General features: G+C 42.4%; 1 protein-coding gene across 6 annotated transcripts in view; it reads left to right on the top strand.

The window, feature by feature from the left end:
• ITPR1 (inositol 1,4,5-trisphosphate receptor type 1) overlaps nt 1-11154 on the top strand; it is a 355793-nt gene that overhangs the window by 127654 nt on the left and 216985 nt on the right. For all 6 annotated transcript variants that reach the window (XM_023218580.1, XM_023218584.1, XM_023218583.1 and 3 more), the window contains exon 5: nt 7979-8094. In XM_023218580.1, the coding sequence (XP_023074348.1) occupies nt 7979-8094 (116 nt within the window). The remainder of the gene's footprint in view (nt 1-7978; nt 8095-11154) is intronic.

The raw sequence follows: 11154 nt of genomic DNA, 5'->3' as shown, positions 1-11154 counted from the left end.
CTCCTCTACCCTCCCCTGCTCTCCTCTACCCACCCCTGCTCTCCTCTGCCCTCCCCTGCTCTCCTCTGCCCTCCCCTGCTCTCCTCTGCCCTCCCCTGCTCTCCTCTGCCCTTCTCTCCCCTTCTCTGCCCTCCCCTCCTCTCCTCTCCCCTCTCCTCTCTTCTCTCTTTTTCCTCTGCCCCTTCCATTTCTCTTTGTTTTTTGTTTCTACTTTCTGCAGTACATTAAAACATTTTTTATCATTGCATTTTAAATTTCTCAGAGTTTTTATTTGGTTGCATTTTAAAGTTACGTGCTTTTTCACTCTATGGTTATTATCTCCGGTCTTTGAGGATATTATAGTTGACTTTTTTTTTTTTGTATTTTTAGTAGAGACGGGGTTTCACTGTGTTAGCCAGGATGGTCTCGATCTCCTGACCTCATGATCCGCCCGTCTCGGCCTCCCAAAGTGCTGGGATTACAGGCTTGAGCCACCGCACCCGGCCTAGTTGACTTTTTTCCTAACTATTTGAGAAGGTAAAAACCATTCTGAGTTTGTGAGTCATACAAAAATGGTCTGCAGTGGACCAGATTTGGGCCTTGAGCTATAGTTAGAAGACGATGTTCCAGACACCTGCTGGAGAGGAGCCTGGCTGGGGTGGAGCTTGTGCATCTCGCCATCCCAGGTGTGGATTTTTACTTAGTCACTTTATTTCTATTTCTATTCCTCAGTTTTACATGCCTTCATTGTACATGGTACATGCAGCTGCAGAGCCTCAATGGTCCATTTTCTCCCAAGATTTAGTCTCCTGCAGGGTTTGAGAAGGAACAGATTTCTGGACTGTATGGGGTGGGTGGACACAGGGGTCTGACTGCTCTTCCTCTGTGTTTTCATCCAATCCTCCACTACTGGTTCTCATCTCACTCCTGTCACTCTTGATGCCTGGAGCCAGCCCCCAGTTCCTAAGCCTTTCCAGGGTTCTGCAGTGCTAATTGCTTGCTTTTTCATGGTACCTCTATGCAGAAACAGAGGCTTCACTTTACTTCATCTGTCAAGCTCCATCCTTCCATCCTCTTTCCATCTTCATTTATTGCAACTTGAGAAGATTGATTTGGGTTTTATAGAAGATGGAGTTGGGTTTTTTGCTTTTAATTTTCTTTGTGGGTTTTTTCTTTCTTTTTTTTTTTTTTTTTTTTTTGGTGGTGGTGAACAGTAAAGAGAGTAGAAAGGGCCTTATTGTGCTTTACGAAACTTTGAATCAAGTTCAAGCTTTTGTCAGCCTGAATTAAATTATTTTTTGGCTTTGAATAGAAAGATTGGGATCTCCCTCACTCCAGATGTATAGCTACAGTGGATTTGTGCTACTGACTTCCTCAGCTTTCCTCCTCTCCAGCTCCCCACCCTTCTCTTTTTCTGCCACCTCCTACCCTCTGACACCTTTAAATAACTGACTCTTCTTTATTTTCAACTTACTAGTTGATGGGCAGCCTACTCCTCACTCCTCAGCATTTCAGCTTGGATGTTTTGTAGGCATCTCAAACTAAGCAGAGCCAAAATTACAATTCTCGGTGTCCATTCCTCTCCCCGCAACCCCACCCCTCATTCTTCCCTTTCTTGGTAGGCATCACTGTATTAGTGTAATGTTTTCGCACTGCTACAGAGAAATACAAGATATACAAGAGGTTTAATTGGCTTACAGTTTCACAAGCTGTACAGGAAGCATGATGCTGGCATCTGCCTGGCTTCTAGGCAGACCTCAGGAAACTTAGAATCATAGCAGAAGGAGAAGGGGGAGCAGGCACATCACATGGCAAAAGCAAGAGCAAGAGATCGAGGTGGGAGGTGCCACACACTTTTGAACAACCAGATCTTGGAGCGCTTACTCAGTATCATGAGCACAGCACCAAAGAGGTGGTGCTAAACCATTCATGAGAAATCCACCCCCATGATCCAGTCACTTCCCACCAGGCCCCACCTCCAAACTGGGGATTACAATTCAACTTCAACATGAGATTTGGTGGGGACACAGATCCAAACCATATCAATCACCAGTATGAAAGCTCCCTTAGAAGCATTAGCCACACCAGGTTCTTCCTTTGCTAAAGCCTTTGTGTGGTTTCACACTGTGTTTAGGATGACTCGATGCCTTCCCATGGCCTGCACTGCCCTGCACGGTGCAGCATCTGCTTGCCTCTCCAGCCTCATCTTCCGCACCTCTAGCCTTTGCCTACTGCTTGCTACCAGCCCTGCTTTTCCACTTAGTCTGTCAATTTTCTTCCAGCTCAGGGCTTTTGCACTTGCTATTCCTTCTGCCTGAGAGGCTTTGCCCGAGTTTTATGAAGGCTGGCTCCTTCCTTCTCATCCTGCAACTCCAAGTTCAGATGCCATAGTCCTAGAAATGCCTTTCCTGATGACCCTGTAGGAAGTGTTGCCTCCTCACCTCAGCCCTAGTGCATCCATAGATAAATCTTGCCTCCATAATACTTCTAGCTTGCTATAATTCAACATGGATATTTGACCAGTTTGTCCCTGTCACTGGTATTGTATTAACAGACTTGTGCAACTGGATCCCTGCTGCATTTTCAGCATCCAGTCTTGCACCAGCACACAGTAGACTTTATTTTTTATTTTTTTTGAGATGGAGTCTTACTCTGTCACCCAGGCTGGAGTGCAGTGGTGCGATCTCAGCTCACTGTAACCTCCGCCTCCTGGATTCAAGCAATTCTCCTGCCTCAGCCTCCCGAGTAGCTGGGACTACAGGCGCATGCCACCGTGCCCAGCTAATTTTTGTATTTTTAGTAGAGATGGCGTTTCACCATGTTGGCCAGGAAGGTCTCAATCTCTTGACCTTGTGATCTGCCCGCCTCGGCCTCCCAAAGTGCTGGGATTACAGGCATAAGCCACCACGCCCAGCCTAACATTTTAATAAGTAGTAATTGAATCGAAGAATGAACACTGGGAAGCTTAGAGTTGAAAGGGACTTCAGTGGACATATCTGCAGTTGTTTCTGGAGCACTAGGGATTGTAGCACATTTAAATCATTAATTCAACACTATTGTTGTGCTCCTACTCAGTCTTTAGACCCTGGGCTACTATAGCATACAAAACAGAAGTCTCTGCCTTCAGAGACCTTACACTCTCAAGTTGAAAGTTCTAGCAGTGGGGAGGAGGGCGTGGACACAGTGGAGTTTCTGCTGTTCTGGCAACCTTTATTCGTTTACTTGGTCACTGGCGTGGATACCTCTGAAGGTTGGCTGACTTTTTTTGCTTTCTCGTTTTGCTTCTGCCCCATCCCAGAGTGTCCGAAGCACACCTGTGGCTCCCCTTGCTCCCATCTTCTCTTAAGTGTGCACCACAAGTCCTGATTTGATAGTCAAACTCATCTATAAAGCAGTTGAGCATTCTCCCTCCAGCCAGGCTCCAGCATGTCCTTGATACAATGGAAGCTCACCTGTTGCCTGTTCTGTCTGGCTTCTAGCCCACCCAGCCCCTTAACGCCTACTCCCACCCCTTTATTCAACTGCATTCTCCTTTGCTAACTCAATGTGGCATATGCTCAAACTTTGGAATATTCCACCGTAATTTTTTGAAAGCTAGTTTAGTTTATTCCTCAAAGGCCTAAAATAACACTTGTCACATAAGACATTCTTTGTGGCATTTCTTTGGGGTGAGTTCAAACCGTGGTGTGTGTGTGCGCACGCATGCATGCATGCACACATGTACACACATGTGCTCTCCTTCCCCAAATAAATATTACATATATTCTTCTGGTTTTCCTGTATTTGTACATTTCTATACTTAGCAGGCTATTAGGACCCAGTGGAAGTTTAATTTTGCTCTGCTATGCCATCCAAATAGCAAAGGGCAATATGGAACCTACAAATTGCAAAATTTTGGAAGGTTATTCTAACATTACATTTGAATTGCTTAATTTAATTTTCACTTTGAATCAGTTGCTAAGCAACTGGGAAGGCAGGGCAAAATCAGCAAGGCTAATTTGATTCTGTTACTAGTATGTTAGCGTCTCTTATATTTACACAGACAGTTGGTTGTAAATACACTTAATGCAATGCAATGCTCTGTTTTTCCCAAGGAAAATAGTTGGTGTGGAAGTTAGAGCAAGGCTTTGGTTGGATGGACGTTATTTAAATACACCCTCTCACCTTAGGGGAATGTAAAGTTATCCGAAGTTTAGAGCTTATGATGTAGCCCCTTTGTTAGGCGAGGTGCTTGACTTGGTGGTACCGTGAAGAGTTGTAAAATACTTTCCACTGTCTGTTATCCTTTGGCATCATGAATCCACCCTGATTGTCCCCCACATCTTCCTAAATCAGTTTTTTTTGGAATGCATACCATTTAGTGTCATCATATGAAGCATGTTGAAGAGAAAAGAATAGGTCATTTTACTCTCTATAACTTACTATTGGTGAAAACTGACATTGTTAACCCCATTTGGTCCATAAAGTAAGTCATGTGTCAAATGTTAATGCCAGTGACTTAAATATTTTGAATATTTTAAAAAGTCATGTGGTCATTAAGGACGCCATTCTTGCCCAACCCAGATTCCTGAATTAGAGGAAAGCAGAAGTTAATAAATAAGATTAAGATTAAACAATAAGACCAGGTGAAGTGGCTCATACCTGTAATCCCAGCACTTTGGGAGGTCAAGGTGGGTGGATCACTTGAGGTCAGGAGTTCGAGACCAGCCTGGCCAACATGGTGAAACCCTGTCTCTACTAAAAATACAAAAATTAGCCGGACATGATGGCAGGCACCTGTAATTCCGGCCACCTTGGGAGGCTAAGGCAGAAGAATTACATGAACCTGGGAGGCGGAGGTTGCAGTGAGCCGAGATCATACCACTGCACTCCAATCTGGGTGACAGTGTGAGACTCCATTTCAAGAAAAAAAAAAAAGAGATTAAACTATAATGCAGTATTCTGTTATTTATTATAGTTTTATATTATCATTAACACCTTGAAACACATAGATGCTTTGGAGTAATGTTCAGTCCTATGTCAAAGATGGGATATTTAATGTAAACTATTGTCTCTTGGTTGTGTATGGTTATTCATGGAGTGAATGGATAATTCATATATACTAATATTAAGCGGGTAGGAAAACTGCATCTCTGGAAATAATGTCATTAAATTGCCACTAATATAGCAAATGACCATGACCTGTGCCTTTCCTAAGAGGTGGGGAGAGCAGGCTGGTCTTTTAAACTGGTCTCCTGCTGTATCTTTTGTTCTGCAAAGTCCTAGAGAGTATCTTTCATATGCAGTAAAAATTACTTTCAGTAGATGGATTAGATTCTTGATAAAGATAGCTATCATGGTCCCATATTTGCCTTATAACTGCCTGTGACTAGGTAGAAATATTTAGTGATGAAGGAGATTACAGAAACAGGAAAAGTACCTATTACTTCTACAGTTAAGTATTCTTATTTTTGTTTCTGAACAGTCTCAGGTATTTGTGTGTGTAGTACATAGTGACAGTTAATTATTGATCCTGACTAGAAGAAAGAGTGATCTGCAGTAAAGGAAAGACCTAGTGTTTATATGCTTGACAGCAAATCCATTGTTCTCACTTTGAGATACTTACTGGACTAGGACAATAACTAGGTATTTACCTGTTTAAGGTACTTTAAGGGAATCAGTTTTTTTGTTTTGTTTTGTTTTGTTTTTTTTGAGACGGAGTCTCGCTCTGTCGCCCGGGCTGGAGTGCAGTGGCCAGATCTCGGCTCACTGCAAGCTCCGCCTCCTGGGTTAACGCCATTCTCCTGCCTCAGCCTCCCCAGTAGCTGGGACTACAGGCGCCCGCTACCTCGCCCGGCTAGTTTTTTTGTATTTTTTAGTAGAGACGGGGTTTCACCGGGTTAGCCAGGTTGATCTCGATCTCCTGACCTCATGATCCACCCGTCTCGGCCTCCCAAAGTGCTGGGATTACAGGGTTGAGCCACCGCGCCCGGCCGGGAATAAGTTTTAATGAATAGGTAAGAATAAGTGTACAGTTCATAATTTCCTTAAATGCTTGTCCAGACCTACTCTCAGAGCGTCATTTTTCTGAATATCAGTATCCACTCTAAGTTCGTTAATTTTACTCTACAGATATTTACTGTTTGAAAACTCAGTATGTCAAAATGTAAACTTTTCACGGGGAGTGTCAATTTTAAATATTGGTTTCCTAGAGTTGTTACTGGTTTATTGATGACATATCCCCGTCAGAAAAATCTGGTGAAGCCCAAATCCTAGCTACTTGAGAAGCTGAGGCAGGAGGATGGCTTGAGCCCAGGAGTTCCAGGCTACAGTGTGCTATGATTGTCTGTGAATAGCCATTGCACTCCAGCCTGGGCAACATAGCAAGGCCCCATCTCTTAAAAAAAAAAAATTTGTGGCTATACCCTACACTTTGTGTGTGTGTGTGTGTGTGTGTGTGTGTGTGTATTTTTAAAAGTTACAAACACGTATTATTGTAGTAATATATTGTAGGCATATAAAACAAGTGGAAAGTAGAAGGAAATAACTCAGATTAAGATTAAACAATAATATATTCTGTTATTTATGATGGTTTCATATTATCATTAACACCTTAAAACACAGATGCTTTAGGGTAATTTTCATCATTAAAAACAATATTTTAAGTGGTTCTATTTATGATTTTTAATGTCTGGCTTTTTCCAGATCTGATTAGATCATCATTCTTTTTACTTTACAAGAGCTCTAACGGAAGGGTTGGTTCCACCTTTTTTGGTTTGCTGGGTTGCATTACTATTATCTTTGATGTTTTGATTTTTCTGCAGAAATCTTTTGAAGTCACTTGTCCATTCTGTGAATGTTGGTTATACCACATAAGACAATGTATAAAGTTGTATAAGCTGAGGCATGCTGAATGGAAGCACATCACAGTGCACTGAGAGTGAGGGGACAAAGGGCACAGACAATCTAAATGCCAATTTATAGATTTTCTTTCTGTACCATAGAGGGTCATCTTGCACACAATACTCAAGAGACCACTGCCCTAGGAGAGCCCTCCAAATAAGCATCTTATTTATTTATTTATTTTTGATACGGAGTCTTGTTCTGCCGCCTAGGCTGGAGTACGGTGGTGTGATCTTGGCTCACTACAACCTCTGCTTCCCAGTTTGAAGTGATTCTTGTGCCTCAGCCACCAGAGTAGCTTGGATTACAGGCGCGTACCACCACACCTGGCTAATTTTTTTTATTTTTTAGTAGAGACGGGGTTTCACCATGTTGACCAGGCTGGTTCTGAACTCCTGTCCTCAAGTGATTCATCTGCCTCAGCCTCCCAAAGTGCTAGGATTATAGGCGTGAGCCACCACGCCGGGCCTGTAATATTTTTTTCTAAACTGAATAGTACTGAAGAGAGTTGGATTTATATTTAAAAAAGCTTGTATGCATTGTTGTATACAGCAAGGACTATTTGTCCTTGTATTTATTTGTTCATTGTAAAGGAAGGGAGATAACTGGGGTAGCGTTAGCAACATGGCAAAACCCCATCTCTACTAAAATATAAAAACTTAGCCAGGCTTGGTGGCACGTGCTTGTAGTCCCAGCTACTCAGTAGGCTGAAGCAGGAGAATCACTGGAACCTAGGAGGCGGAGGTTGAAGTGAGCCGAGGTCGTGCCACTGCACCCATTCTGGGCGACAAAGGGAGACTCTGTCTTAAAAACAAAAACAAACAAGCAAAACAAACAAACCAAAACACTGAATTTGGACAGCTCTGCCACCAACTAGTTCTGTAGAACAGACAAGTGACTCACTTTCTGTAAGCCTCAGTTTCCTCATCTGTACCCTCACACAGTGGTGGTGGCAATTAAATTTAAAAAGAGATTTGTCAGAGAGCTTTGTACCCTCATTTTATATCTATGTATGATGTAATTTTATGTAATTTTTTAAAGTGGAAAGCCTTTTATTCCTAGGCTGAGTGTCTATACACCCTCAATAGCAATTTCTGTTTGTTTGCTTTACTTCTAGACTGCCTCTTTAAGCTATGTCCCATGAACCGCTACTCTGCCCAGAAGCAGTTCTGGAAAGCTGCTAAGCCTGGGGCCAACAGCACAACAGACGCAGTACTGCTCAACAAACTGCACGTACGTATTGCAATGGGGCTGTCAATGAGTGGCTGCCTTGGTGGTGTCTGGGTGTAATGGTGGGAGACCAACTCTAGCTTCCGGTTTTCTTATGTTTTTTCATGAAGGGGTAGAAGGGAGCTGACCCTAGGGAGGGATAGATCCTAGTCATCTTGAGATATCTGGAGAGTTCTTTTCTCAGCCACTCTCTTTGCATGGGTAGCTTTGGATGGAGAAGTGGTTATAAGCACAGGCACTGGAAGCAAACCTGGAATGGAATCCTGTCTCCACCACTCAGTAACCGGTGCTCTTGGGCACGTTATGTGCTATTTTCCAATTCTGTTATGTTATCTGTAAAATGGAGATGGTAGTACCCACCTCAGGAGGTCATTGTGAGGATTACAGAAAATGAGACATAAAAGGCACATGAACAGTGCCTGGCACATAGTAAATACTTAATAAGTTTTGGCCGTTAGCATTGCATCTATCCTGTTACCAGGCATTTTAAAGATGTGCTCATTCCATTGCTGATGTGCTGTGTGACCATAGGAAGTTTTTGAGCCTCTCTGATGCTGTTTCACCTTATGTAAAATAATGACTTAGTTCTTTTAGTGCCCTGCATTCCGAGGCTAATCAGGAAGTTCTCTGAGATGTTTAGAAGGAGACATGACATATAAGCCAGTGTACTAATATCGAAATTGTACCCCATTTCCTGTTCCCTGACCTACTTCATTTTCTCCCCGTCATGTAACATCATCCTTCTAATGTATTTTGGTTACTGGCTGTCTCCCTCCCCTGGCATGTAAGCTTCGTGAGGGCCCATGTCTGTGTCACTGTTACTTGTTGCAATAACCTTTGTGTCTACAACAAGGTTGCGCACTTACCAGGCACTCAATGAAATATTTCACAGAATACACAGTGATCTTTCCTGGGGCTCAGTGATGACAGTTGAAGACCTAGAGCATCTGTGAGCCCTGAGCAGCTCAAGAGGTTCTGCCTCTCACCTTACTCCATTTTTGACTAGCATATGGCAAAGTCACAGCTAGCTAGCTGCATTTGGTAAGGTGAGGGTCATGTGAAGGGATTCCTACATTCAGTGTGTGTTGTTTCACACGGGATGTGATGAAAAGCCCAGGCTCCTCACCTCAGGGAGCTTACAGTCCAGCATGACACGTAAGCATGAGACACGTAAGGTCACTTCCATTGAACCTAAAGTAAAATCCAGGCTGTCATCATCTACAAGATGGTACATGCCTGGACCCTGCTGTCCCCACAGAGGCTTCTTAACTACATTCTGGCCATATGAGCTTTATTTTATTTTATTTTTTATTTTATTTTTTGAGCACCTCAGACTCTCCACTGTCACACGACCTTTGCACCCTCAGTTTATCCTGTTGAGAACATTCTTCTCCTGGCTCTTCTTGAGCTAGGACCTTTGAGCCTTTGTGTCTCAGCTGAAGTGTCATCTTAGCAAAGTCTTCCCCTCTTATCTGAGAGATGTCTTGCTGGTTTTTCTCCATCATAGCACCCTATTTATATCTTTCTCAGTACTGATCAGGGTCTGCAATTATATTTAGTAGCTTCATTAATTATCACCTGTTGCTTATTAGAATGACAGCTCTACCATGGCATTCTCTCTCTTGCTTACTGCTGTATCCCAGCTTCTGTAATAGTGTCTGGCACATAGTAGGTGCTCAGAAATATTTATTGAATAATAAATGAGCAGTGTACTAGGCCCCAGAGATAGAACTATGACAGTCTTAACCCTGTGGGAGCTGAATATCAAAGAATAAAGAGGCAATGATAAGTAGTGTATTACAGGACAAACCACACAAAGCTGTGGGAGCACATAGGAAGGGTGCCAAATCTGTCTTTGCTGGATAAGAGGGTGTGATACAGTGGTCAGGGAGGACTTCCTGGTGGAAGAAGGAAGTGCTGAGTAAGCCTCAGTTGGAGGCACCTATGGGATTTAGAGAGTAGAAGAAGAAGAAACAATGAACTCAAAGACTTGGAGGCTAGTGATTGCTTTGAAGACTTGTGGAATTGCATCATTATTTTAATAATGATGATTATATCAGACATCCTCAATTCCAACAAAACCACTGTACCTTCTTTAGAGCAAATATTATTTGGCTTTATGAACATGGAATAAAATTCATAAATAATAGATACCAATTAAAAAATTATAAAGGAGAAATAAAAGGAAAGTAATAAATTATATCATAAATCGAATACTCTTCTTTAGTCAATGCTAAGGAATGACTACTCTAGAAGACATAAGGAAGTAAGTGCTTGCACCTGTTTGTATAAACCCCATGAGTGGGGCAGCTGTGGACTGTGACTGGTGCAGGTATATGGTATTGGCAACGTGAAAAGCATGTTATCTAGGATGTGGTTTTCCAAAAGGGTGTCAATCATAATCACAGAAGACGTGATGTCAAGTGCCGTCATCCCAAATGTTGAAATCCCTAAAAATTCAGTTCCAAAAGCCTAAATCCCTAAAGTGTAAAATCCCAAAAATCTCAGTCATAGGATAGCTGCATGTTAGGCCAGCTCTTATGGACTATCTCTGTTTAAATGCCCGTAATCTATTACTGCAGTACACTTTTTCTTATATCAGATTTTAAAAGTTTTTTTTTCAGTATTTAAAATTGTTAGCATTATTATTATTATTATTATTATATTATTATTAATTTTTTTAAGGCAGAGTCTCACTCTGTTGCCCAGGGTGGAGTGCAGTGGTGCAATCTCAGCTCACTGCAACCTCTGCCTCCCAGGCTCAAGCGATTTTCCTGCCTTACCCTCCCGAGTAGATGGAGTTACAGGCATGCACCACCATGCCTGGCTAATTTTTTTTGTAGTTTTAGTAGAGACAGCGTTTCACCATGTTGGCCAGGCTGGTCTCGAACTCCTGACTTCAAGTGATCCACTGCCTCAGCCTCCCAAAGTGGTGGGATTATAGGCATGAGCAACTGCGCTCAGCCCTGTCAACATTATTTTTTACAATTCACTCTGCTATGTATTTCATCTTCGCATCATTTTCAGTATTGGAGATTTAAATTGTGTGGAGACTAATATTAG

The sequence above is a fragment of the Piliocolobus tephrosceles genome, chromosome 2 (assembly GCF_002776525.5).
Source record: "Piliocolobus tephrosceles isolate RC106 chromosome 2, ASM277652v3, whole genome shotgun sequence".
NCBI lineage: Eukaryota > Metazoa > Chordata > Mammalia > Primates > Cercopithecidae > Piliocolobus > Piliocolobus tephrosceles.
The sequence above is the reverse complement of the archived record's forward strand: the minus strand, read 5'-3'. Positions and strand labels throughout refer to the sequence as shown.